Source organism: Microcaecilia unicolor, chromosome 6 (genome assembly GCF_901765095.1).
Source record: "Microcaecilia unicolor chromosome 6, aMicUni1.1, whole genome shotgun sequence".
Lineage (NCBI taxonomy): Eukaryota > Metazoa > Chordata > Amphibia > Gymnophiona > Siphonopidae > Microcaecilia > Microcaecilia unicolor.
In genome coordinates, this window is record NC_044036.1 from 338,086,621 (window position 1) to 338,112,675 (window position 26,055).

The 26,055-nt window shown below is 47.6% G+C and overlaps 1 protein-coding gene across 1 annotated transcript in view; it reads right to left on the reverse strand.

Annotated features, from left to right (window-relative positions):
* Window positions 1-20,337, reverse strand: part of SDK2 (sidekick cell adhesion molecule 2) — a 655,374-nt gene extending 635,037 nt beyond the window's left edge. The window contains exon 1 of the mRNA XM_030208539.1: window positions 19,767-20,337. Within this exon, the coding sequence (XP_030064399.1) occupies window positions 19,767-19,842 (76 nt within the window). The 5' untranslated portion in view covers window positions 19,843-20,337. The remainder of the gene's footprint in view (window positions 1-19,766) is intronic.
* Between the last annotated feature and the right edge of the window lie 5,718 nt (window positions 20,338-26,055).

The following is a 26,055-nucleotide window of genomic DNA, read 5'->3' on the forward strand; positions in this document are numbered from 1 at the left end:
CCTGAGGAAGCCATAGAACTGAAACGGAGCTGGCCACCGTCGGGTGTTAGCTAAGTGCTCGACTTTTTTTCTTTTAGAAATGAGATTAACATAAAGTAATTTTGAAATATATAATAAATTAAAGTTATCTGCAGTAAAGAAACAAATATATAAGAAATAAGTATATGTTTTATATTAAGGACTCAAATTCAATAAATAAAAACAGATTAAAAATTTTTTTTAATACGTTACGAGATTATAAGACCGATGATGACCATCACAACCCCAGTGAAAGACGCTAGATTTTAAGTCGGCGTTCGGGTGTATTGAGGTCTTTCCCTCGTGTTAGCAAGATTAGTAAGATATATCTTGCATCAATCCTGAAGTGCACTGCACCCACTAAAACTGCTCCAGGGACCTGCATGCGCTGTCATGGGCCTGAGTATGACATCTGAGGCTGGCACAAAATATCTTTAAAGATGTTTTTTGAGGGTGGGTGGGGGTTAGTGACCACTGGGGGAGTAACAGGCCATCCCTGATTCTCTCAGGTAGTCATCTGGTCATTTCGGGCACCTTTATGTGCCTTATTCGTAAAATAAAATACATCCGGGTGAAAGATATCCAAGTGTTAGGCACGCTCAAGTCCCGCCTTCACCACGCCTCCGACACGCCCCCTTGAAATTTGGACGTCCTTGTGACGGACTGCAGTTGGAGACGTCCAAAATCGGGTTTCGATTACACCGATTTGGACGTCTCTGGGAGATGGACGTCCATGTTCCGATTTATGTCGAAAGATGGACATCCATCTCTTTCGAAAATGAGCCTGCTGGTGAATAAGAGTCAGTACTTTAAACAGGATCCTACTAGACACTGAAGCTGCTTCACTACTGGAGTTATCTGCACAAACCGGGAAGCCCCAAACGCGCTGCAGCATTCTGTGTCACCCGTACAGCGAGAAACGGAACCCCCCGAGTACAGTGTCTTACAATAATCCAACTTACTGAGCACTAAACTCTGAATTGCAATTGTAATGTGTGTGTCATTACTATTATTTTTATATTGTATATTGTTATATTTATATATTTTTACAAATTTGTTTTCTATATTTTGTTTTTATTATTATGATTTTATGAGGTCTATAAGATAATTAGTGGAATGTAACGGGTCGATGTGGAGCGTCTGTTTACGCTTTCCAAAAATACTAGGACAAGGGGGCATGCGATGAAGCTGCAGTGTGGTAAATTTAAAACGAATCGGAGGGAATTTTTCTTCACTCAACGCGTAGTTAAACTCTGGAATTCGCTGCCGGAAAAGGTGGTTAAGGCGGTTAACTTAGCGGACTCCAAAAAAGGGTTGGACGGCTTCCTGGAGGAAAAAGCCATAGAATGTTATTGAATGGACGAGGGAATAATACAGTATTTCTAGGATGGGCGGGAGTGGAGTGGAGGAGTGGCCTAGTGGTTAGAGTGGTGGATTTTGGTCCTGGGGAAAAATACTAGGACAAGGGGGCATGCGATGAAGCTGCAGTGTGGTAAATTTAAAAAGAATCGGAGGGAATTTTTCTTCACTCAACGCGTAGTTAAACTCTGGAATTCGCTGCCGGAAAAGGTGGTTAGGGCGGTTAACTTAGCGGACTTCAAAAAAGGGTTGGACGGCTTCCTGGAGGAAAAAGCCATAGAATGTTATTGAATGGACTAGGGAATAATACAGTATTTCTAGGATGGGTGGGACAAATTGCTTGTTCTTTTGGCCGCTGTCGGTGACAGGGTGCTGGGCTCGATGGACCCTTGGTCTCTCCCAGCATGCCGATGCTTATGTACTTATGTTTTAATTTTGTACATTCAAATTTTATGTTCCTAGACCCCTGAGGAAGGCTTGTTGCCGAAACACGGACTGTGTTGGGGTCCCAATAAACTTGCTTTGAAGATCTCACTCTATTGCTTGGGTTGGTCATTTGGACTTGGTCTTGCTTCCAAACTTGGTTTCCTGCGATTGTAAAGTCATAACCTGACAAAACGTCAGCTTGATCTACTCATCAAATGAAGCTGATAAAAGGATGAACATATCACTTGCCCTATCTGCTCTTGCACGCACAAGCCAGAGTCCAGTATGAAAATGTTTGTTTTGTTTCATTCCCCGTTGTCATCTGCAGCATTGCTGGTCGCTTTTACTAAGCTGAGCGTGTTTTTGATGCGCGCTGAGATCCCTTTTACCGCAGCAGGAAAAAAGGCTGTCTCTTTTTTTTTTTAAGAAATGGAATGCGGTAAGTGAACCACTTGCCGCATGGTTATTTCGGGGGAGGGGGGAAGCACTTACTTAAATAAAAGGGCCTCTCCCTCTTTTACATAAAAAATGTACAGCTCTTTGCAATTAGGCAGATAAATGTGTTCCTTTGGCATTTTGCAGGGAAATTAGTCACTGAAGCTACTCTGCAACTCTTCCTGGGGAAATCCTTCCACCTTCTACTCCAACTGGAGAAAAAAAAAATGACCAGACTGGCAGAATTTATCCATGTAAGTGTCACGCGGTGGTCTCTTGTGGCTGCTTTATCCTCATTACCACCTGACTGCTACTGTTCTGCTCAGTGTTCTCCACTCATTAGGAAATTTCTGGGCGAGGGGAAAAGCTTATTTTAAGCTCAATATACTTTGCTCACTTGGGAGCCACTTTCTGAAGCTTTTAAACGTCGTCGACTCGCCAGACGATCTTTAATGGCAGAGAAACAGGCCAAGGGAGTTCAAGCTTTTTTTTGAAGACCAATTAAGGTCAACCCTAATTAATAACAGCATCTCCGTGGTGTCAGAATAACAGCAGACATAGGAGGTTTTATCACGGGAGAACCTGAAGCGCCCACATACTCAATACTGCCTCTCTCTGGCTAAGGGGTCCTTTTACTAAGGTGTGCCGATAAATGGCCTGCGATGGTGTAGACGCATGTATTGGACACGCACAGGTCCATCTTTCAGCGTGCCTGCAAAAATGGCCTTTTTTGGGGGGGGGGCAGAAAATGGACGTGCGGCAAAATAAAAATTGGCGCACGTCCATTTTGGGCCCGAGATCTTACCGCCACCCACTGACCTAGCGGTAAGGTCTCGCGCGTTAACCAGAACGATAATGGTCTACTTGTGTACAATGCTGATTACCGCTCGGTTAGCGCCACGCACCGGAAATTAGTGGATGCATGTAAAAAATAAAATTACCGCCTGGGCCACGCGGTAGTTCAAAATTGACGCACGTAGGACACGCATACGCTTAGTAAAAGGGCCCCTCTGTGAGATATTTGAGTTTGGGCCAGTTGAACAGAAAGTCTAAACTAAAGAGACACTTCCAGGACAGTGACCATTTTCTATATCTTCAGAACCATTTACCTATTCAGATATCATCACTGAATATATAGATTAGGTTAAACTCCACAGCCAGTGGTTTCACTTAAGCCAGTAACTGCACTAGAAGAAAAACCAGTCTAATACAAATTGGGGTGGAGATGGAATTTAAGGCCCTGTTTACTAAGGTGCACTAATGTTTTTAGCATATCCTAAAAAATTAGCACACGCTAACCATGTTGTCGCCCACAGGAATATTATGGGCATCTACATGGTTAGTGAGCACTAAAACGTACGACCACCTCAACTTCCGGAAATCACTAAAGACCTACCTGTTCGAAAAGGCAAACCCTATCGACCCAACTTAAGAGCCTGAACCCTACAACTCAACAAAACCATAGCCCGTACCTGTACTTTACATAACCCTTCTCTACGATTCCCCAATGTGTCTGTAACACATGAACCTTATTCGACCATATCATCACTTTGTATTTGTCTCTCCACCGGAGTTGGCGATCGCCTCTACGGTACCATGTAAGCCACACTGAGCCTGCAAATAGGTGGGAAAATGTGGGATACAAATGCAACAAATAAATAAATAAGTAAAAACGTTAACGCGCCTCTAGCGTAACTTAGTAAACAGGGCCCTAAGAAAACATAACGTGGATTAATAGGGGAGGGGGGGAAGAAAGAAATATAAGACGTTGAAATGTAAGAATAAAGAAAACAGGAGTGAGAAGGGACCAAGAGAGAGAAAAAAAAAAAAAGGACTGGGCAGTGGTGGAGGGACCTGGGTTTGAGTCTCAGCTCAAGTTTGATGCCCCTGGACAGGGTGAATGCCACAGAGGCAGGAAGGACCCATGGGGAGGTCACACCTAGTAGAAGCTTCAAGGCCCATGACTGCAGGATTCTGGGCAGAGCCCCAATGTATGGGGTGGGGATGGGAGAGGTGCTACCCCTACAACGACTGGGCAATAAGGGGGAAAGATGGGGAAGGTTGTGACTGAAAGCTCATGGTGCCAAATCCCACCCGGCAGCCATAAATTATCTTGTTTCTCTCATTCATTCTGGACTAATGCCCTTTTCTTCTTTTACTAATCTCATTTCTTCTCTGTCAATTATTTTGTTCCTCTTTAACCTCCTCTCCCTCCCCCACTTTTCCAATTTTGCCTTCTTTCCTTTCATACACACGTGTGCACACAAACACATGTACTCATGCACATTCATCCTCCTCCCCTTACCCACAAACCTCCTCCTGCCCCTCTCACACATCCTTCTCATCTTTTCCATCCATTCCCACACTTTTCTGTCCTCCCCACTCCTCTATCATCTTTCCTTTTCTTAGCCCCCATCACTTTCCTTCCCCCTCCTCACATTCTCACCTTTCAAGACTAGGGGATACTCAAAGAAGTTACATGGAAATACTTTTAAAACAAATAGGAGAAAATATTTTTTCACTCAACAAATAGTTAAGCTCTGGAACTCTTTGTCGGAGATGTGGTAACAGCAGTTAGTGTACCTGGGATTAAAAAATCCTTAACAAATTCCTGGAGGAAAAGTCTATAGTCTGCTATTGAGACAGACATGGGAAGCAACTGCTTGATCTGGGATTTGTAGTATGGAATGTTGCTACTCTGAGATTCTGCATAGAATCTTGTCACTCTTTAGGATTCCAGAATCTTCTTTGGGGTTCTATGTGGAATGTTGCTACTCTTTGAGAATCTGCATGGAATCTTGTCACTCTTTAGGATTCCAGAATCTTCTTTGGGGTTCTACGTGGAATGTTGCTACTCTTGAGAATCTGCATGGAATCTTGTTACTCTTTAGGATTCCAGAATCTCTTTGGGGTTCTATGTGGAATGTTGCTACTCTTTGAGAATCTGCATGGAATCTTGTCACTCTTTAGAATTCCAGAATCTTCTTTGGGGTTCTACGTGGAATGTTGCTACTCTTTGAATTCTGCATGGAATCTTGTCACTCTTTAGGATTCCAGAATCTTCTTTGGGGTTCTACGTGGAATGTTGCTACTCTTTGAGAATCTGCATGGAATCTTGTCACTCTTTAGGATTCCAGAATCTTCTTTGGGGTTCTACGTGGAATGTTGCTACTCTTTGAGAATCTGCATGGAATCTTGTCACTCTTTAGGATTCCAGAATCTTCTTTGGGGTTCTACGTGGAATGTTGCTACTCTTTGAGAATCTGCATGGAATCTTGTCACTCTTTAGGATTCCAGAATCTTCTTTGGGGTTCTACGTGGAATGTTGCTACTCTTTGAGAATCTGCATGGAATCTTGTCACTCTTTAGAATTCCAGAATCTTCTTTGGGGTTCTACGTGGAATGTTGCTACTCTTTGAGAATCTGCATGGAATCTTGTCACTCTTTAGGTTTCCAGAATCTTCTTTGGGGTTCTACGTGGAATGTTGCTACTCTTTGAATTCTGTATGGAATCTTGTCACTCTTTAGGATTCCAGAATCTTGCTATTCTTTGGGGTTCTACATGGAATGTTGCCACGATTTGGGTTTCTGCCAGATACTTGTGACCTGGCTTGGCCAGTGTTTGGAAAACAAGATACTGGGCTAGATGGACCATTGGTCTGACCCAGTATGGCTACTCTTATGTTTTCTCTTTTCCCTTCAGCTTTCCACTTCTCCCTCTGTCTCTCCTCTGGCTTCCCCCTCTCCCCATTCCCTGCCCCTCCTCCATGGCTGTCATTTTCTGCACTGCCCCAGGGCTGGCCTGAGGATCTCAACTTCAAACAACCCCTGGAACTTTGTTTGGCTGTCAAAGAAAAACAAGTGAAAACGCAGCTAAACCTAGCAAGGCAGACTGGGCCTGAGTCGAGGACTCAGTGAAAACAGAGAGATTTGCATTCCTACAGTTGGTGCTTCACCAGTTGGCTGTGCAGCTGCTCTCCCAGTGAGAGGAAAATGAACCAGCAGGGTGATTGATCTTAACATCAAGCATTAATCGGTGAAGCGTTTTGCAGAAAACCCAGGGGGAAACAGTCCATGGAGATGGTATCATGGTGAAAACAAGCACAAAAAAATAAAGGCACATTTTACTAATGCAGTTCTCAAAACTCTTGTCCTATGTTCTGATTTCTTCCATATTTACATGTGGCTATGCTGGATGTATAGTGCTACACTGTAGCACTACTCACCTCCTTGTAGAAAGAAATCTCATTTTGGGGAGGAGGAATCAACAATAAGGCTTCAGAATAACGCTGGAGATTTATTTATTGGCATTTATTAACCACCTTTATGAAGAGATTCACCCAAGGTGGTTGGTGTACAGCAGGTACAGTTTAACATAAAACTTATAGTTTTGTTAACAGCATAACAATAGTAAAATAACCATGAATAAACATAAATACAATAAATGAAGTAAACTTGAAAACAGTAAATTGAAACCTAATAATAGAATTTTTGAATTTTTCTACATGCCTGAATGCTCTCTGATTTGCCAACAGGAACAGCCAGCAGGTGGCATGCAGGGAACTTTGTAGTGGGACCATAGGCAAAGTTTGGGGTGAGTGATGCTCCCCACAAAATGTTGCAAGTGGTAATGCTAAATTGACTCTCCTGCCCCCCTGTGCTTAATGACTTTCTTACCCTTTGTCCTTCAAAGAAAGCAGGCAAACTACACCCATGGTAGGCAGGGGCTGGGGAAGAAAAGACAGCACTCAGAAATGTCAGCTAGAGTCCTGTGTGATAGGCTGAGGGATGGTTGAGGATGGGCCTGTGAAATTACACAGCTGGACAATGGACAATAAATCAAGCATTTAAATCCTGAGGCCTGTTGTGTCACAGGACTAGGAACACAAGGTAAATCACCTCTGTAGTTCAAGAAGCACAGTCTTAAGCAGGCCTCTGGCAGGTAGACCCAGAATACAGTCAGTGGCTGGTGGGGCTGCCACACCCCAAACACAGCCTGTAAGTCCTTCATGGTTCTTCTCCGAGTTCTAGGGTCTGGCTCCAGCCAGACCTCAAAGCAAGACTTGCAAGTCTCAAACAGAAACAAACGTGGTAGGGTTACCATACGTCCGGTTTTACCTGGACATGTCTTCTTTTTGAGGACACGGTCCAGGTTTTGCGGATGAACAGGCAGGCTAGCTGGTTGGCTGGCAGGCAGATGGGCATCCTATCCTCCAAGTTACCAATTCCACTGGTTTCCCGCTCAATTGGGCTCCTTTAATAAGTTGTCTGCAGGTGGTTTGCTGGTTGCATTTTTTTGGGCTGTTTCCTCTCCATCTCCTATTGGTCGAATTTGGTGTTGGAATGAGGCTTGGTGCATCTCAAGACTCATTCTGGCTCCAAATTCGACCAATAGGAGGGTGAGATGGGTGATGAGGTCATCAGCCGATGACTCATCATCAGCCCTGCGAGAGGCGGCGGCGGCAGCGAGCAGAGCAGCGACCACGTGGGATTTCAGCGCCGACCAGTGACCATGTGGGATTCGGCAAGAGAAGAGCAACTCCCCCCCTGCTCCTCAGAGAGGTTGGGCTATTTTGGGCTCCTTTCGGGTGCGGATTGGGCTGGGAATTTTTTTTTTCTATCTGGCAACACTTAGTTTGGTGCCCTAGTGGTCCAGTGACCTGTTCGGGGTAGGAAAGATCCCCCCTCTTTCCTGCCCAGTGTATCTGCAGACTCTTTCTCCCAGCACTGATTCAAAATGGCTGCCGAGACTTCCGCTTAAGGTGACTCAGGCTATCTGAGGGGTGAGGGGCAGTGTTCTATAAACCCCCTCGCATCCTGCTTTCCCTAGGAGATTTGTCTTCAGAGGGATCACTGACTAAAATCACCCTAGGAGATAATCTACCCCTCCCCCACCCAGTGGCGTAGGAAGGGGGGGGCGGTGGGGCGGTCTGCCCCGGGTGCGTCGCGCTGCACCCGGGGGAGGGGGGTGTGCAGCGGTGACCCGCCCCGGGTGTCAGCTGCCCTCGCGACGCCACTGCCCCCACCCTTTTATAGTCACATAAAAAGGTCAGATATGAGAAGCAGGAATATAAATGTCTCTAGAAGGTGTTACAGTACTAAGCACAATTTCATTCGAAATAAATTGGGAAACAAGAACTATGTGCACAGAAAGGCTCTAGCAAAGGTCTCCTTCAGAAAACACCCAGGAAGACAGAAAGTACAGTACAAGAGACCAGATGTCACACTTGCCAGTGTCAGCAGCACTGAAAACTGAGGAAGCAGCAGGAATCTTCCTCACGGGCAGGGAAACGAAGGAGCAAAGAAGGGGAGAGAAGGGACTCATAACCGGAGAAAAGGAACTGTCGCGGCAGACAGGGACTGAATTAACAGGATGATTCTCAGAACTCCGGCGGTACAGGCAACGGTGCACACCCTACACCGCTGAAAGAGTACAGAAAAATAGCCCTCCAATGTGCAAAAGAAATGATATTCAAATGATATGCGTGCTGTAAAAGCGAAAACAAGGGGGAGGAACATGCTTGGCACATGCACAGAAGAGTGTTGTGATAAGCGCAGTTCTTGTGCGCAAGCGCCAGGCAAACATAAGAATAGCCATACTGGGTCAGACCAATGGTTCATCTAGTCCAGTATCCTGCTTCCAACAGTGGCCAATCTGGGTCATAAGTACCTGGCAGAATCCCAAAGAGTAGCAAGATTCCGGAATCCCAAAGAGTAACAAGATTCCGGAATCCCAAAGAGCAGCAACATTCCATGCTACCAATCCCAGGGCAGGAAGTGGCTTCCCCCATGTCCATCTCAATAACAGACTACGGACTTTTCCTCCAGGAACTTGTCCAAACCTTTTTTAAACCCAGATACACTAACCGCTGTTACCACATCCTCTGGCAGCGAGTTCCAGAGCTTAACTATTCGAGTGAAAAAAATATTTCCTCCTATTTGTTTTAAAAGTAATTCCATGTAATGTCATTGAGTGTTGCCTGGTCTTTGTACTTTTTGAAAGAGTGAAAAAAATCAATTCACTTTTACCCGTTCTACACCACTCAGGATTTTATACACTTCAATCATATCCCCCCCCCCCCCCCACACACACACACAGTCAGCTAGCTGTCTTTTTTCTAAGCTGGAGCCCTAATCTCTAGCCTTTCCTCAAACAGAAGGAGTTCCATCACCTTTATCATTCTGATCGCTCTTCTTTGAACATATTCCACTATATCTTGAGATATGGTGGCCAGAACTGAACGCAATACTCAAGGTGAGGTTGTACTGTACAATGGCAGGTACAAATCAAGGTAAGGTATACACAAAAAGTAGCACATATGAGTTTATCTTGTTGGGCAGACTGGATGGACCGTGCAGGTCTTTTTCTGCCGTCATATACTAGGTTACTATATGTTACCATGGAAAGATGCAGAGACATTATAATATTCTTGGGTCTTATTTTGCATCTCTTTCCTGATAATTCCTAGCATCCTGTTTGCTTTTTTGGCCACCTCTGCACACTGGGCAGAAGATTTCAGCGTATTGTCTACAATGACACCTAGATCTTTTTAAGTGCTGACTTCCAAGGTGGACCCTAGCATCAGGTAACTATGATTTGGATTATTCTTTCCAATGTGCATCATTTTGCATTTGTCCACATTAAATTTAATGCGCCATTTGGATGCCCAGCCTTCCAGTTTCCTAAGGTCTTCCTGCAATTTTTCACAATCCGCATGCGTTTTCATAGTTCTGTGTCATCTGCAGATTTAATCACCTCACTCATCATTCTGATTTCCGGATCATTTATAAATATGTTAAATAGCACCAGTCCCAGTACAGATCCCTGTGGCACTCCACTGTTCACCTTCCTCCATTGAGAAAAATGGCCATTTAGCCCTACCCGCTATTTTCTGTCCAATAACCAATTCCTAATCCACAGAAGAACAATGTCTCCTATCCCACGACTTTTTAATTTTCTCAGGAGTTTCTCGTGAGGAAATTTGTTAGAAACTTTCTGAAAATCTAGATACTCTACATCAACTGGCTCACCTTTATCCACATGTTTATTCACACCTTGAAAGAAACGAAGCAAATTGGTGAGGCAAAACGTCCCTTGGCTGAACCCATGCTGACTCTGTCCCATTAAACCATGTTTTGTCTATGTGCTCCATAATTTTACTTTTTATAATAGTTTCCACTATCTTGCCCAACGCTGACGTCAGGCTTACTAATCTGTAATTTCCCAGATCACCCCAGAACCCTTAAAAAAAAAAAAAAAAAATTGACGTTATATTGGCCACCCTCCAATCTTCAGGTACTACGGACAATTATAACAACAGGTTACAGATCACTAACAGCAGATCAGCAATTTTATGTTTGAGTTATTTTAGTACCCTGGGGTGTAAACTATCCGGTCCAGGTGATTTATCACTCGTCTTCAAGGTTCACCGAGACTTCTTTCGGTTCCTCTGCATCATCACCCTTGAGAAGCATTTCCGGTACATCTTCTTCCGCAAAAACCGAAGCAAAGAATTCATTCAATTTCTCCACTATGGCCTTGTCCTCCCTGAGTGCCTCTTTTGCTCCTTCAAGATCTAAACAGTCCCACCGAGTCCCTCACAGGCTTTCTGCTTCTGATGTATGTACCAGTGGCGTAGCCACAGGTGGGCTTGGGTGGGCCAGGGCCCACCCATTTATGGCTCAGGCCCACCCAACAGTAGCACATGTTTAGTGGTAACTGGTGGGAATCCCAAGCTCTGCCAGCTAAAGATTTCTCCATGATGGTAACGAAAACGCTACTCTCCACAACACCGGGCTCTGCACACGCTCAGTTTTCAGTGAATTCCTGCTGTCAAGGTGGAAAGAAGCGTTTTCCCACCAGCTGAGATTTTTTTTTTTTTGGGGGGGGGGGGGGGGGGAGAACACTTGGTGCCCACCCAATTATTGCCTAGGCCCACCCAAAATCTGTTGTCTGGCTACGCCCCTGGTATGCACCTGAAAAAGGTGTTACTGTGAGTTTTTCTTCATATTGTCTTTTAGCCTTCGTTATCAGGCTTTGCATTTAGCTTGACATGCTTATATATTGCTTCTCATTTTCTTCATTTGAATCCTTTTTTCCATTTTTTGAAGGACAAACGTTTGGCACGCATCGGCGCTGCTCTCTTCTGTGCCCTTAAATATAAGCTTTTCATTTTTTTTTTTAACTTCAAAGCACAGAAAACAAGTGCCAATGTGTGCTTTCACTTTTGGATTTGCCTGAATTCACACACGCTTCTCAGTACCGGCGCTCACAGGCCTGCGCAGGCTTTCTTCTGCTTCCTAGCGAAATCAAAACAAATCCTCTATTCAAACCTTCCACTGACAGCTCGGAGCTGGCGTTTATTTTTCCAGCAATAAGGTGCAGATGCTCAAAACTCAGGCACTGTTCCGAACAGAACCGGAGCTTTACCGCCTGCTCAGCGGTGCAAAACAGCTCCCTTTAATTTTCGGCACTAATGACATACAAATTTAGGCATGATGTCAGCACTGAACATTAGGTAGCAGTGTCCAGTTCTGCGGGAGAATTGGGCCTGGACCAGTGAGGTGTGATATGAGCTTTGTAACCTGCTAGAATCACGTGCGAGAAAGGGTTCTGAATACAATGAACAGTCCAGTTAGCACAAGACCTGGGAGTCCGGAGGATTCCTACTTGCTGTGCACTTTCCATCAGTTTATTTGTCTTCCCTCAAATATACATTACTAGCCGTTGAGCCCGTTAAAACGGGCTGGTGGGTCGCCTCCCTCCCCCCGAGTTCGCCACCCCTCCACCCGGCCCATCTCTTCGCCATTCAACTTAAATCTCCGCAGCAGGCAGAGATCAGCTGAGCTCCCATCGGCCTTCCTTATCTGCCTGTGTCCTGCCCCCGTGTGACATAACGTCAGAGAGGGCGGGACACAGGCAGGGAAGGAAGGCCAAGAGCAGCTCAGCTGATCTGCCTGCTGCGGAGATGTAAGTTGAATAGCGAAGAGACGGCCGGGTGGAGGCAGCGGCGACTCCGGGGGGGGGGGGGGTGCCAGTGGCAGCGACCTCGGGGGGGGGGGGGGGGGAGCGGTGGTGACCCTCCCCTTCGCGCAGTTTCCCTCTCTGTCCCGCCCCCCCTCCCCGTCATTACGTATTGACGCGGGGGGGGGGGGGGACAGACAGGGAAGTCTCTACTGCGCATTTGCGAGTGAGTACGGTCACTCGCCGTTTATATGTTTGATTCTACTTGACCTCAGAAAGAGGGTTCTGGCCTTTAAAAGCTACTCAAAACATGTATTAAGTTAGAAAAGGTATCATATTCTCTTTGTTGTTTTGTTTCTGTTTATTGCGGTGGCGTAGCCAAGGGTGGGCCCAGGCCCACCCAGTAGCAGCACACGTATGATGTGGCTGGCAGGGATCCCCAAGTCCCACCAGCCGAAAACTCCCAACAACTGTCCCTCTTGCATACTTTGTAAATAGCAGACCTTAGCGAGCAGCGACTGAAACGTACTGTTCGAACCAGCCCCGCAGCCTTCCCTCTGATGTATTCCCGCCTATGTGGAAACAGGAAGTTGCATCAGAGGGAAGGGTGTGGGGCCGACAAGTGTGTATTAGTTGCTGCCGGTGAAATTCTTCTACTTAAAAGGTATGCAGGGGAGGGGGATGTTTGAGAGACCATATGACATGCAGGCGAGAGAGAGCGAGACCAAATCACTTGTGGGACAGGACAGAGTTCTGCCCACCCATCTTGGGCCCAGGCCCACCCAAAATTGGGTGTCTGGCTACGCCCCTGGATTTATTGCCTTTAAAGTGGACCAAACACAGTACATTATTCTACTGCAACTGGGCTATGACATTACAGGCACCTTCACCTAGCAGATATGATCTTTCTCCCCAGAGGTGGTCGCATGCATGCATGCGTGCTTCTGAATCCCTCAGCTGCTCTTTCTTTCTAGGAGACGTGCTATTCAAATGACATTTTGTTACAGCAATGCCACATCACAGAAAACCAGTCAAAGAATTATTTCTGCTTCTCGTTCTCCTAATGGATGAAGGCAGCCTGTGTGATTAGCTGTTCAGAAGACTCCACATGACTCTCCTGCCGGCTGGCCCTGTGCTCAAAGGAGAACTTATTTCAATCCTTCTGACTGCAGCCCACTAATTTCCTTGCATTACTGAAACGGGAGATTCTGCGTTTTCTTTTTCATATAGAGTACTCACCTAGAGCTGAAACTGTTGAACGTTAAAAAAAAAAAAGGAAATATATAGATGAAAACGAAAAGAGAGGGACAGAACCTGCAGAGTTAGCGAACGAAGCAGCGACACCTTTTCAATGAGCATTAAAAAAAATGCACAGAGATTTGGAAGCTTTCGGAAACCGAAGGAAGATTTTTAAACAATCCGACAGGTAGGGAAGCTTTCTTTAATGAGTACAAATCCTGCCCTTTCACGTCTGTAACACATAGGTCTTTGTACAATAATGTAGCAAAAGTAAAAGGATCCATTACAGACTCCTGCACTGCCCCTTCACCCTCCACTCTACCTGCCCAGAATCTCCTGAACACCACCACCTTCTCTAAGGTCCCAGCTGAAATTGTCATATAGTCTTTCTATTGCCTCAGCCTTCGCCTTGGCTTCTAGTCAGTCGCCTTCCCGACAAAGGCAGAGGTAATAATAGCAGGTTGTGCACAGCCCTGTCAGCTCCCACCACCCAGGGAACTCTTCCTGCTTCAATACAAATCTACTTTCCAATTGCCTCTCTCCCCTCCTCACAAGCAGCCCTGTACTGTAATAACCTTCTGCAGCTCTGCTTGGACAACACTGCCACCTCCTTAATGTAAATCTCCCCCGTTATGCATTGTTCTCTTGACAGGTCTGCGGAGAAAAGGAGGAGGGGGAGGCAGGTGTTGCAGAGCGATACAAGGTTGTAAAAGCCGACACACTTTAAACCCAGCTGCTCCTAGACTTTCAAAGCCCTGCCAGCTTCAGGGAAGATGCCTTTTACTGCTACTGCAAACCCTCTCCAGTACTCTGGCAAGTGGAAGCCTCTTCATCACAAAGCTTTTTTCCTGGCTCATGCATTGTAAAAAGCTGTCACACAGCTTTGCCTGAGAAGTCACTGCACAAGTTGATCAGGAAAAAGAAAGATGGTTGATACAGTGAGAGGATGCCGCTTTTCTTTCCTACAGGTGCTTTGGCCTCCTGTACAGGGAGTTAGAAAATAACGTTATTGATTGTTTTCTGTAATCGAGAAAGCCAGAGCAAGACAAATGCCCTTCTTTGCAATCTGGTCCAAGAAAGTGGAACAGAGAGAGATAAAGTGGTTTGACCGGGACCATTGGGAGATGCAACATTACAGGTGGCACAGGGAAGGAGGAGGGGTCTGGACCCCAGGTCCAGACACTTCTCCCAAATTCCGTTCAGATTTCAAATGAATTGGAGCAGTGTGGTAGCCGTGTTAGTCCACTCTTAAGGTTATCAATAGAAATCAAACACAATAAAACATGGAAAAGAAAATAAGATGATACCTTTTTTATTGGACATAACTTAATACATTTCTTGATTAGCTTTCGAAGGTTGCCCTTCTTCATCAGATCGGAAATAAGCAAATGTGCTAGCTGACAGTGTATATAAGTGAAAACATTCAAGCATTACTATGACAGTAAAATAGATACCATTGGAGATTCTACATGGAATGTTGCTACTATTGGACATTCTACATGGAATGTTGCTATTCCACTAGCAACCTTCCATGTAGAAGGCTGCGCAGGCTTCTGTTTCTGTGAGTCTGACGTCCTGCACGTACGTGCAGGACGTCAGACTCACAGAAGCAAAAGCCTGCGCGGCCACATTGGTGATCTACAAGGGCCGACTTCTACATGGAATGTTGCTAGTGGAATAGCAACATTCCATGTAGAATCTATAGAAATCAAACAAAATAAAACATGGAAAAGAAAATAAGATGATACCTTTTTTATTGGACATAACTTAATACATTTCTTGATTAGCTTTTGAAGGTTGCCCTTCTTCATCAGATCGGAAATAAGCAAATGTGCTAGCTGACAGTGAATGAATTGGAGAAATCTCTTTCTGTAATATACTGTGTTTGCAGTAAGCAGCACCTTCCTTGGGGTTGATATATCACTGCATTATTCCTCATCTGTTCAAGAGCGGAAAAGGGAATTCTGCATCATTCTATCCCCCCCCCCCCCCCCCCCCCATCATCGAGGCTTTTTTTTTTCTACGTGAAGGGAGCAGGTTTATCACCATCCTAAGCCTGAAACATGAAAACAAAACTGACATAATTCGGGCCACAGTGATTTTTTTTTTTTTAAACCCACTTGGACAGTACAGACCCCTACCTAGTTCAGTCCAAAAGCAAGAAGGGAATCGTCCAGAAATCTGATTTCAATCTAATTCTGACTTGTTCCCCCTGTACCTACTACTACTTATCATTTCTATAGCGCTAATAGATGTACGCAGCGCTGTACACTTGAACATGAAGAGAGAGTCCCTGCTCGACAGAGCTTACAATCTAATTAGGACAGACAAACAGGACAAATAAGGCATAAGGACAAAGGGTAGCAAGATTCTGGAATCTGAAAGAGTAGCAAGATTCTGTGCGGAATCCTAAAGAGTAGCAACATTCCAGAACCCAAAGAATAGCAAGATTCTGGAATCCTAAAGACTACTATTTATAATTTCTAAAGCGCTACTAGACGTACGCAGCGCTGTACACTTGAACATGAAGAGACAGTCCGTGCTCGACAGAGCTTACAATCTAATTAGGACAGACAAACAGGACAAATAAGAAATAAGGGAATTGCTAAGGTGGGGATGATAAAATAAGGGTACTGAACAAGTGAGTATGGGTTAGGAGTTAAAAGTAGCTTCAAAAAGGTGGGCTTGGCAGCATTTCTATAACACAGAGCTACCCCCTTGCCCCACCCCCACCCCTACCATACCCCTTAATGCCTCATATAAAAGGAACACAACGCCAATCTGCAGTAACAAAAGTTTATTAATACAGATATGGCAACTGAACAATTTAACCCGGGCTACACATAACTTCTTGACAAAAATCTGTTCCACCCTCCACTTTCCTTAACAGCACAGCAGCATCACATAGAAACACTCCTTAGCCCCGCCCTAAATACATCAAGGGACCCATGGAGCAGCCATGGACCTCCATGCCTGTTTACCCGAGTCACCTGACCCAACAGTTCATCTCGTGGCTCATTCCCTATGAGCCCCTGTAGCTCGGGCGACTGCCCGCTGCGACATAGGCTTCCCATCCCCCGACACCCCAACTAAGACACAGAGCATCCGTAACCGAGGGATGGGAGGGCAGGAAAGCTGCCTCCGATGAGCCGGAAAACCATGTGCCTCGGAGAAGCTCACCTTAAATAGGTTGACCTCTCACCTCCCTTACCCCCTCATGCCCGGCCAATCCCATTCCCCATTGGCTCTGTGTACCTTCAACTGGGCCAATAGGGAGCCAGGGACCGTGTTGGCCTAACCTGCTCCTTCCTCCTCCACCCCTCCCCACCCATCCTGCTTCTGCCGCTCGCTGCCACCCTGCCTACTGGAAGACCAAGGTGAGTGGATCCAGCCAGTGACAGCCTCGAAACCGACTCTAGGCTTGTCATTAACATGGCACTTCCCTTTGGCAATCTGATAACACAGGTAATGAGCCTGATCTTATGTACGCACATGTTAGGCTCAGGTACAAACTTAGCTTGTGAGCCCTCCAGGGACAGGGAAATACCCAGTGTACCTGAACGTAACTCACCTTGAGCTACTACTGAAAAAAGTGTGAGCAAAATCCAAATTAAAAAATATATAAAATAAATAAAATAGACCGGAAGGTGCTCAACTCACAGCCTCCCCCTCCCCCATGCCCGTGCTCCCCGCTCCCCGTGAATTCCCACCTAACAATTATGCACAATAGCAATTAAACACTATCTACCATTTATGTGGGCACGTGTGCTCTTACCAGTGGATGGCAGTGGGGGGAGGGGGGGATTCAGTAAAGGTCACCGAAAATTAGTTGCTGGGATATGAGTTAAGTGCAAGTACTAAAAACGCAGTTCCACGTGGAACTGTCTTCGTTGAATACTAGCCTAGTGTACAATTCTTTGCCTAATTTTGAGTTTCAGCACTCAAGCCAGCCAAAGGCTCGTGCCCAGCTACTGTCAGTTAGGAGCAGAAATACAGGTATTTTATAACTGCACACCTAAATCCTGGGAAGGGCCATGACCCGCTCAAGCCCCTCCCCTGGCCACGTCCAATAAGTTAGGCACACAGGTTATGGAATAGGGACGCAGGGCGGATCTGGGCATAATTACCAATGACAGCCAATCGGCACTTATCAAAAGTTATCACCTATCGAGCTTATTAGTTTAAGCACGAATGTGCAATCCAAACCCAAATCTGTGTGCCCAACTACCCGGGGGGGGGGGGGGGGGGGGGGGCTTAAATTTAAGTGGCCTGTTACAGAATGAGCAGGGATCAGCTCTGAACCTAACTGGGTTTGTTTGGCTTTTCTAACCATGCTGAAGATTCACTGCAGCTTGTCAGCCAACAGAAAGTGTCCATCGATCTCTCAGAGCCCAGAGAAAGACTTGGGAGGAACCCAGTAAATGTTTTTCAGAACAGAATCATTCAGAGCCACCAGAGCAGAGGCTTCTGCACCTCAGAAAGCAACTCCACAAACAGAAGAGTCTTTCGAAAGACCATGGAAGAAAAGGCCGGTAAATAACAGGGATCTCGGCCATCCCTCCTTACTAAAGCCAAAGAAAAGGACTCAGAAGGACATCTCAGGTTATAGACACTGAAGAAATAATTTCAGAACGGGACGTCTATAGGAGAAGTCCGAAAAGGTACCCCATAAACGGCCACAAATGTACACCTGCTCTGAGCAAGACAGAAATGTGTGCGCACTCCACCTCTGTGCGTTTTATACAACCTGCATGGACATCACAACTCCCCACCCACCCCACCCACTATGCCCCTGCAATATCTCTTTCCACGCACGCAGTTCTTACACCTGCTCGCCATCACATCACACAGTTTATAAAACCCTTTCCCACATAGAAAACAGGCTTCACACACACACATGTATAATTTCCCCCTCAGACATAAGAGAAGGCACATTAGCCCAGTCAACAAATGAGCCCAGCCAGTAAGGGGTGTCAGCCTCTTGCCAATGGCAATCACACTGGCATTTCAGCTTGCCCATCTGTGGTGAGTTGCCAGCCTGAAGGAACGGCTGAGCTGCAGTGCCAACTTGGGGCTGGGCAGCTCCCTTAGATAGTGATTTACAAACTAAAATGTTTTGGGAATTCATTATTTTCATGGGCAGTTAATCATAACATCCAGCCACAGCCACATGGACAAGACATGAACCAAACAGCCACATTTTCTAAAGGTAATCTTGCATTAACTTAAAGTCTGTTTCAACCTTCTGGGATTCCTGTTTTTTTTTTAGTGTCTATTCCCCCCTCCCCACTCCTAAAGCTTGGGGAGTCCACAGAACTCCCCACAGGGGGCCAAGATATAAGTTGCCTTTCAGGAATCAGGCCACCACCACTTAGCCATGTGCAAAGGTGTTTGCATGAGAAGAAAGATGGCAAGTGCCTGGCAGAACGCCTGGGCCCCCTCCCCTTAGACACCCACCCTCAGCTCTCTTGTTCCTCTGGTCTTGTCCTTTCATCTTTATGGTCACAGCCTCGCTGTCTGCGTTTCCCTGCCCCCTTTGATCTCCTTCCCCGGTTTTGTTCATGGTGGGGAACAGAAACAATTTACTTTGTGGCCCGGCTTTCTGCTTCCTATCAAAAAGGGAAGCTGGGTAAGGCTCCCTGGAAATCTGTTCAGTATCTCATCAAAGAAACAAGCGTGAAAGCCAAAGAGAGGAGGTGGAAACCCTGCTGATATATTAAACACAAGTGAGAGGGACCCAAGAGCCCCAGATTCACTGCAAACCTTCTGCAGTGTTGAAAACTGCCCGCAGCTCTAAATTATTTAAGAAAACAACTGAAATAGATCTCTTAACGTGTGTTTTGTCCGTGCGTATTTCTTAGCTAACGAGAGGGTTCCCTGCATAGGTCGATGGTGTCCGCTTTAGAAACGGTCTACAGAGAGATATCCTCCTCATTACAAGTACTGTGGACACAGCTGTACAAACCGTACTGGACTTTCATCTGATCGTTTTCTATCTAACTCATCATCAGACCCTGTTACTTCTGCCCACCCCCCCCCCCCTTTTCCCCTCCCCCCAAATGATTTCAAGATTCACTTCTTTTTCTGGAGTCTTTCATCTTTTCCTCCGTCGGTTCTGACCTTAGGAAGGGAGTTTGGGCTCCACGAAAGCCAGTCAAAAAAAATGCATTTATTTCTACATCTGTCTACACATGATAATACTGGAACTTATGTGTGCGGAGCGGGATTATGAAGCAGATTAATTGATAGTGACATCCCCCCATTAATTATGCATAGGAATGACTCCCAAGCTAAAGCATCTCCAAAGCACAGAAATAACACCGACCTTGAGCTCTGGCAGGAAGAAGCATCAGTGGAAGCAGGATACAAAGGGCCAGTGGCCATCTGCCGGGCTCCAGCATGGTCCAAAAGCGAAGTTTTGTAATCCCCTTGTGCTGCTGTTCCCGGATGAGCTCCGGACGCCCCCGTTCAGCCTAGTGCCGGCCGGGCGATGCAAAGTGCCCACGACCCCCCCTGGACACGGGAGGTCAGGGGAAGCAATCCAACGGGGAAATGAGGGGGAAAGCCCCAGCTGAGGGGGGGGTTAGAGAGGCCGTTGGACAAGTGGAGCGCCCCGCCGGTACCGAACCAACAAACTTCTTCCAGCCCCGATCCGCTGCGGGACTGGACAGCTTGAGCTAGAGATCCGGAGAGAGGGGGTGCGGGTCCATCTCCCCCCCGATCCCGGGCTTGCAAAGTTTAGTGCTGCAGCACGCCTCGATCGTCGGCTCCGATGGGGGGGTTCGGATGTAGGGCGTCCGGACCCCTGGCCCGGAGAGGGTTCGGGGGCTGACCGGCAGGAAGTTTTCCTGCAGAGAGTCCAGGTGCTGCTGCTGCTGCCGCAGATGCCTCGTTGCTGGGCTCCTCCGGTGCTTGTGGGCGAGCTGCAGGGCAGAGCGAACCGAGCGCTGCTCCGGAGCCGGGCTGAGAGGGGGCGGAGGGAGGCTGAGACTGGGAGAGGCACAGCGCCACCCGGCGGCCTCTCGAGGAAAGGCCAGCGGCTATTTCTGGCTTATTTCTAAGCACTGCGTGTGCAGTTTAGGTCTTAGGTAGGATTTTGATGGTCTTGTTTACGCTTCACCTTTAAGTAGAAGGGATTTGCGATTTGGGTTACGCTTTTTCCCGGCTGTAGCTTAAGGCAAGTTATATTCGCATGCAGTTGGTATTTTCCTGTCCCTGGAAGCCTTGCAATCTCTTATCTATTAATGAAGTAGGATTTATTTGCCGCTTTTTTTTAAAGAAATTTACCAAGACACTACACAGCAAGAATAAGCCGGACATAGACAATCCCAGCAGTGAAATATTCTCTCCGAGTCCACCTTCTATGGTACAGGAAGTGCATCACAGTGGCAGCATAACACACATTAAAGCATCTTAATTGCAGCAGGGCTTGTTTTGTGCGCAGTCCGGCTCATCTGCCCGCTCCCTTCCCTTCCTGCTCCCGGCGTTGCAAAACTCGGCAGTGAAAGTAGCAGGCTGGCAGCTTCGCCTCCTCGTCGCTCACTTCGCTTCTCTCTCAGCGCCTCCCGCCCTCCTCTGATGTAAGTTCCTTTCCGCGAGGGCGGGACAGGCTGAGAGAGGAGCGACCACGAGGCGAGCCTGCCTGCTTTAGGGGAGAGTAGGGGATGGAGAATTATTGGACCTGGGGGGGGGGGGGGGAAGAGGAGACTCACTGGACATGGATGAGAGGGGAGGGCAGGGGAGAGGAGACATACTGGACATGAATGGGAGGGAAGAGAGAATTGCTGGACATGGATGAGAGGGGAGGGCAGCGGAGAGGAGACATACTGGACCTGACTGGGAAGGGAGAGAGGAGACATACTGGACCTGGGTGGGAGGGGAGAGGAGAATCGCTGGACATGGATGAGAGGGGAGGGCAGCGGAGAGGAGACATAATGGACCTGGCTGGAAGGGGAGAGAGGAGACATACTGGACCTGGATGGGAGGGGAGAGAGGAGACATACTGGACCTGGGTGGGAGGATACTGGACCTGGATGGGAGGGGAGAGAGGAGACATACTGGACCTGGGTGGGAGGGGAGAGGAGAATCGCTGGACATGGATGAGAGGGGAGAGCAGCGGAGAGGAGACATAATGGACCTGGCTGGGAGGGGAGAGAGGAGACATACTGGACCTGGGTGGGAGGGAGAGAGGAGACATACTGGACCTGGGTGGGAGGATACTGGACCTGGATGGGAGGGGAGAGAGGAGACATACTGGACCTGGGTGGGAGGGGAGAGGAGAATCGCTGGACATGGATGAGAGGGGAGGGCAGCGGAGAGGAGACATACTGGATCTGGCTGGGAAAGGAGAGAGGAGACATACTGGACCTGGGTGGGAGGGGAGAGGAGAATCGCTGGACATGGATGAGAGGGGAGGGCAGCGGAGAGGAGACATAATGGACCTGGCTGGGAGGGGAGAGAGGAGACATGCTGGACCTGGGTGGGAGGATACTGGACCTGGATGGGAGGGGAGAGAGGAGACATACTGGACCTGGGTGGGAGGGGAGAGGAGAATCGCTGGACATGGATGAGTGGGGAGGGCAGTGGAGAGGAGACATACTGGACCTGGAGGGGAGAGAGGAGACACACTGGACCTGGGTGGGAGGGGAGAGGAGAATCGCTGGACATGGATGAGAGGGGAGGGCAGCGGAGAGGAGACATAATGGACCTGGCTGGAAGGGGAGAGAGGAGACATACTGGACCTGGATGGGAGGGGAGAGAGGAGACATACTGGACCTGGGTGGGAGGATACTGGACCTGGATGGGAGGGGAGAGAGGAGACATACTGGACCTGGGTGGGAGGGGAGAGGAGAATCGCTGGACATGGATGAGAGGGGAGAGCAGCGGAGAGGAGACATAATGGACCTGGCTGGGAGGGGAGAGAGGAGACATACTGGACCTGGATGGGAGGGGAGAGAGGAGACATACTGGACCTGGGTGGGAGGATACTGGACCTGGATGGGAGGGGAGAGAGGAGACATACTGGACCTGGGTGGGAAGGGAGAGAGGAGACATACTGGACCTGGGTGGGAGGGGAGAGGAGAATCGCTGGACATGGATGAGAGGGGAGGGCAGCGGAGAGGAGACATACTGGACCTGGCTGGGAAAGGAGAGAGGAGACATACTGGACCTGGGTGGGAGGGGAGAGGAGAATCGCTGGACATGGATGAGAGGGGAGGGCAGCGGAGAGGAGACATAATGGACCTGGCTGGGAGGGGAGAGAGGAGACATGCTGGACCTGGGTGGGAGGATACTGGACCTGGATGGGAGGGGAGAGAGGAGACATACTGGACCTGGGTGGGAGGGGAGAGGAGAATCGCTGGACATGGATGAGTGGGGAGGGCAGTGGAGAGGAGACATACTGGACCTGGAGGGGAGAGAGGAGACACACTGGACCTGGGTGGGAGGGGAGAGGAGAATCGCTGGACATGGATGAGAGGGGAGGGCAGCAGAGAGGAGACATACTGGACCTGGATGGGAGGGGAGAGAGGAGACATACTGGACCTGGGTGGGAGGGGAGAGAGGAGACACACTGGACCTGGGTGGGAGGGGAGAGAGGAGACACACTGGACCTGGGTGGGAGGGGAAAGGAGAATCGCTTGTCATGGATGAGAGGGGAGGGCAGCGGAGAGGAGACATACTGGACCTGGATGGGAGGGGAGAGAGGAGACACACTGGACCTGGGTGGAAGGGGAGAGGAGACACACTGGACATGGATGAGAGGGGAAGGCAGGGGAGAGAGGAGACATACTGGACATGGATGGGAGGGGAGATCAGCAAAGAGAGATTCGCTGGACATGGAAGGCAGGGGAGAGAGCAGAATTATTGGACATGGATGAGAGGGAAGGGGAGAATTGCTGGACATGGATGGCAGGAGAGGACTGGGGATAGAGGAGAATCACTGGTCATGGGAGGGAAGGGAAGGTGAGAATCGCTGGATGGATGGAGGGGAGAGAAGACAAGAAGGAGATGCACATGAATGGGAGGGGAGGGCAGGGGAGAGAGAAGAAATTCTGGAAATGGATGGAGAGGAGAGCAGGCGATAAAGGAGAATTGCTGGACATGGATGGATGGAGAGTTTGGCAGGGAGAGAGAAGAAATACTGGACTTGGATGAAGGAGAGGGGAGATAGAATTATTGCTTTATATGGATACAGGGCAGGGAAGAGAGAGGAGAAATGCTGGACATGGATGGAGGGGAGGAAAGAAAATAGAAGATGCACATGGATGGAGATGAGGGAAAGGGAAGAGAGGAGAAAAACTGCACATGGATGGAGCAGAGAGACAAAAGCTGGATCTACGTTATAACTCCTCCAATCAATTCCACGGAGGACGACCCAGCTTTTACTTATGGATGTAGGGCAAGAAATGAAGTAGAAAGGAGGAAAGTAAAGAAATAAACAGAAAGGAAACCCTGGAAACGGAGTTAAGAGAACAGATAGAGAGCAGCAGAATCAGCGACTAGAAGCAATATGGATAGAAAAACAAAATCACCAGACAACAAAGGTAGAAAAAATCATTTTATTTTCATTTTAGTGTTTGGAATTTGTCTTATTTTGCACTGGGTATACTGGAGCTGTAACAGCTTACAGAAATTATTTATAATGAAAAAAAAATCACAAGTTATTTTTTTTTCTCCTATACTAGTATAATATTTTCAATGATGTCTGTTTATATGCGCCATGGCTGGTATAAAGGGGTGTGGCTAATGTGGGTGTGGCTTACATGGGGCAGAGCCATATGTGGTGACCCCGCCCATAATGAGTACCAGCACCTTTTTTTCTACAAAAAAAAAGCACAGCACTGCTTAATACACAGCACAGGTGGAAAACAGAGACATGTGACAGACAGAAAGAAAGGTAAGTAAAAATTTCAAATGAAGTCAGAAAATGTGTGTGAAAATGGTCTCAGCTAGTAACATAGTAGATGACGGCAGATAAACACCTGTACAGTCCGTCCACTCTGCCCAACAATAAACTCATACCATAAGGTATGATATGATACTACGTATGATAGCGTAGGAGTAAATACGCAAGTCCTGCGTCAGTATGTGCAGCTGATGGAACATACTGTAAAAAAAAAAAAAAAAAAAAGCTTTTATCTTTTGTAGGAAGTTTACTTAAGTCAATACAACATTCGCACACTTCCCAGATATCCAAGATCTCATAACTGATGGCATCATTGAGGTTCCTTTCTGGCATGGCTGATTTTTAAAGGGCAAACAGAAAAGCAGAATAGTCCCCCCCGAGCACACCAAATAGACAAAAAATGGGGGTAGACCAAGGGTGTTCCAAACAGGGATGTTTATTCACAATCACCTTGAAACAGCTAGAAAATGACTCGACGTAGTCCTGCGTTTCAGCACCATAAGCACCTGCTTCAGAAGTCAAATCAGCTCCAAAAAAAAACATATACAGAAAAACTAAAATAAATACAAACATACGTATAACTATATAACTATCAAACATATAAAAGGCGAGTGTCGTACTCACTCGCAAATGCGCAGTAGAGACTTCCTTCTCTGCCCCGCCCCTGCATCAATACGTGATGAGGGGGGCGGGGCAGAGCGGGAAGTCTCTACTGCGCATGCCGCAGACGTACTCGCAACCGCTCTGCCCTCCCCCCCCCCCCGAGGTCACTGCTGCCGCTTCCCCCCCACCCGGAGTCGCCGCCACCGCCGCCCCTCCACCCGGCCCGAGCACTGTCTTTCTTATTGAACTTACATCGCACCACGCAGACGCAGCAGGCACATCAGCAAAGCTGCCATTGGGACGGCCTTCCTTCTCTGCCTGTGTCCCGCCCTCGCCGCGTTACGTCACACGAGGGCGGGACACAGGCAGAGAAGGAAGGCCGTCCCGATGGCATCTTTGCTGATGTGCCTGCTGCGTCTGCGTGGTGCGATGTAAGTTCAATAACAGACAGCGCTCGGGCCGAGCAGCAGCGACCTCGGGGGGGGGGCCTCGGAACCCCCCCCATTCCAAAACGAGCCCGTTTACACGGGCTCAACGGCTAGTATATATATATATATATACAATTATATAAATAAGTATATAAAAAACCAAGAGAATATTAAAATAGTTAATAAATAGTTAAATCAATAAAAATAAAACAGTAGTGCTACATAAGAATATAAGAATAGCTGTACTGGGTCAGACCGATAGTCAATCTAGCCTACTAGAGAAACAGGGGTGATATGATACAGCCATTCAAATATTTGAAAGGTATTAATCCGCAAACGAACCTTTTCCCAGAGATGGGAAGGCGGTAGAACTAGAGGACATGAAATGAGATTGAAGGGGGGGGGGGGCAAAATGTCAGGAAGTATTTTTTCACGGAGAGAGTGGTGGACGCTTGGAATGCCCTCCCGCGGGAGGTGGTGGAGATAATGCGTGGGATAAACAAAGGAATCCTGCTCAGAAGGAATGGATCCTCAGAAGCTTAGCGGAGATTGGGTGGCAGAGCCGGTGGGGGGAGGCGGGGCTAGTGGTTGGGAGGCGGGACTACTGCTGAGCAGACTTCTACGGTCTGTGCCCTGAAAATGGAAATTACAAATCAAGGAGGCGGGGCTAGTGCTGG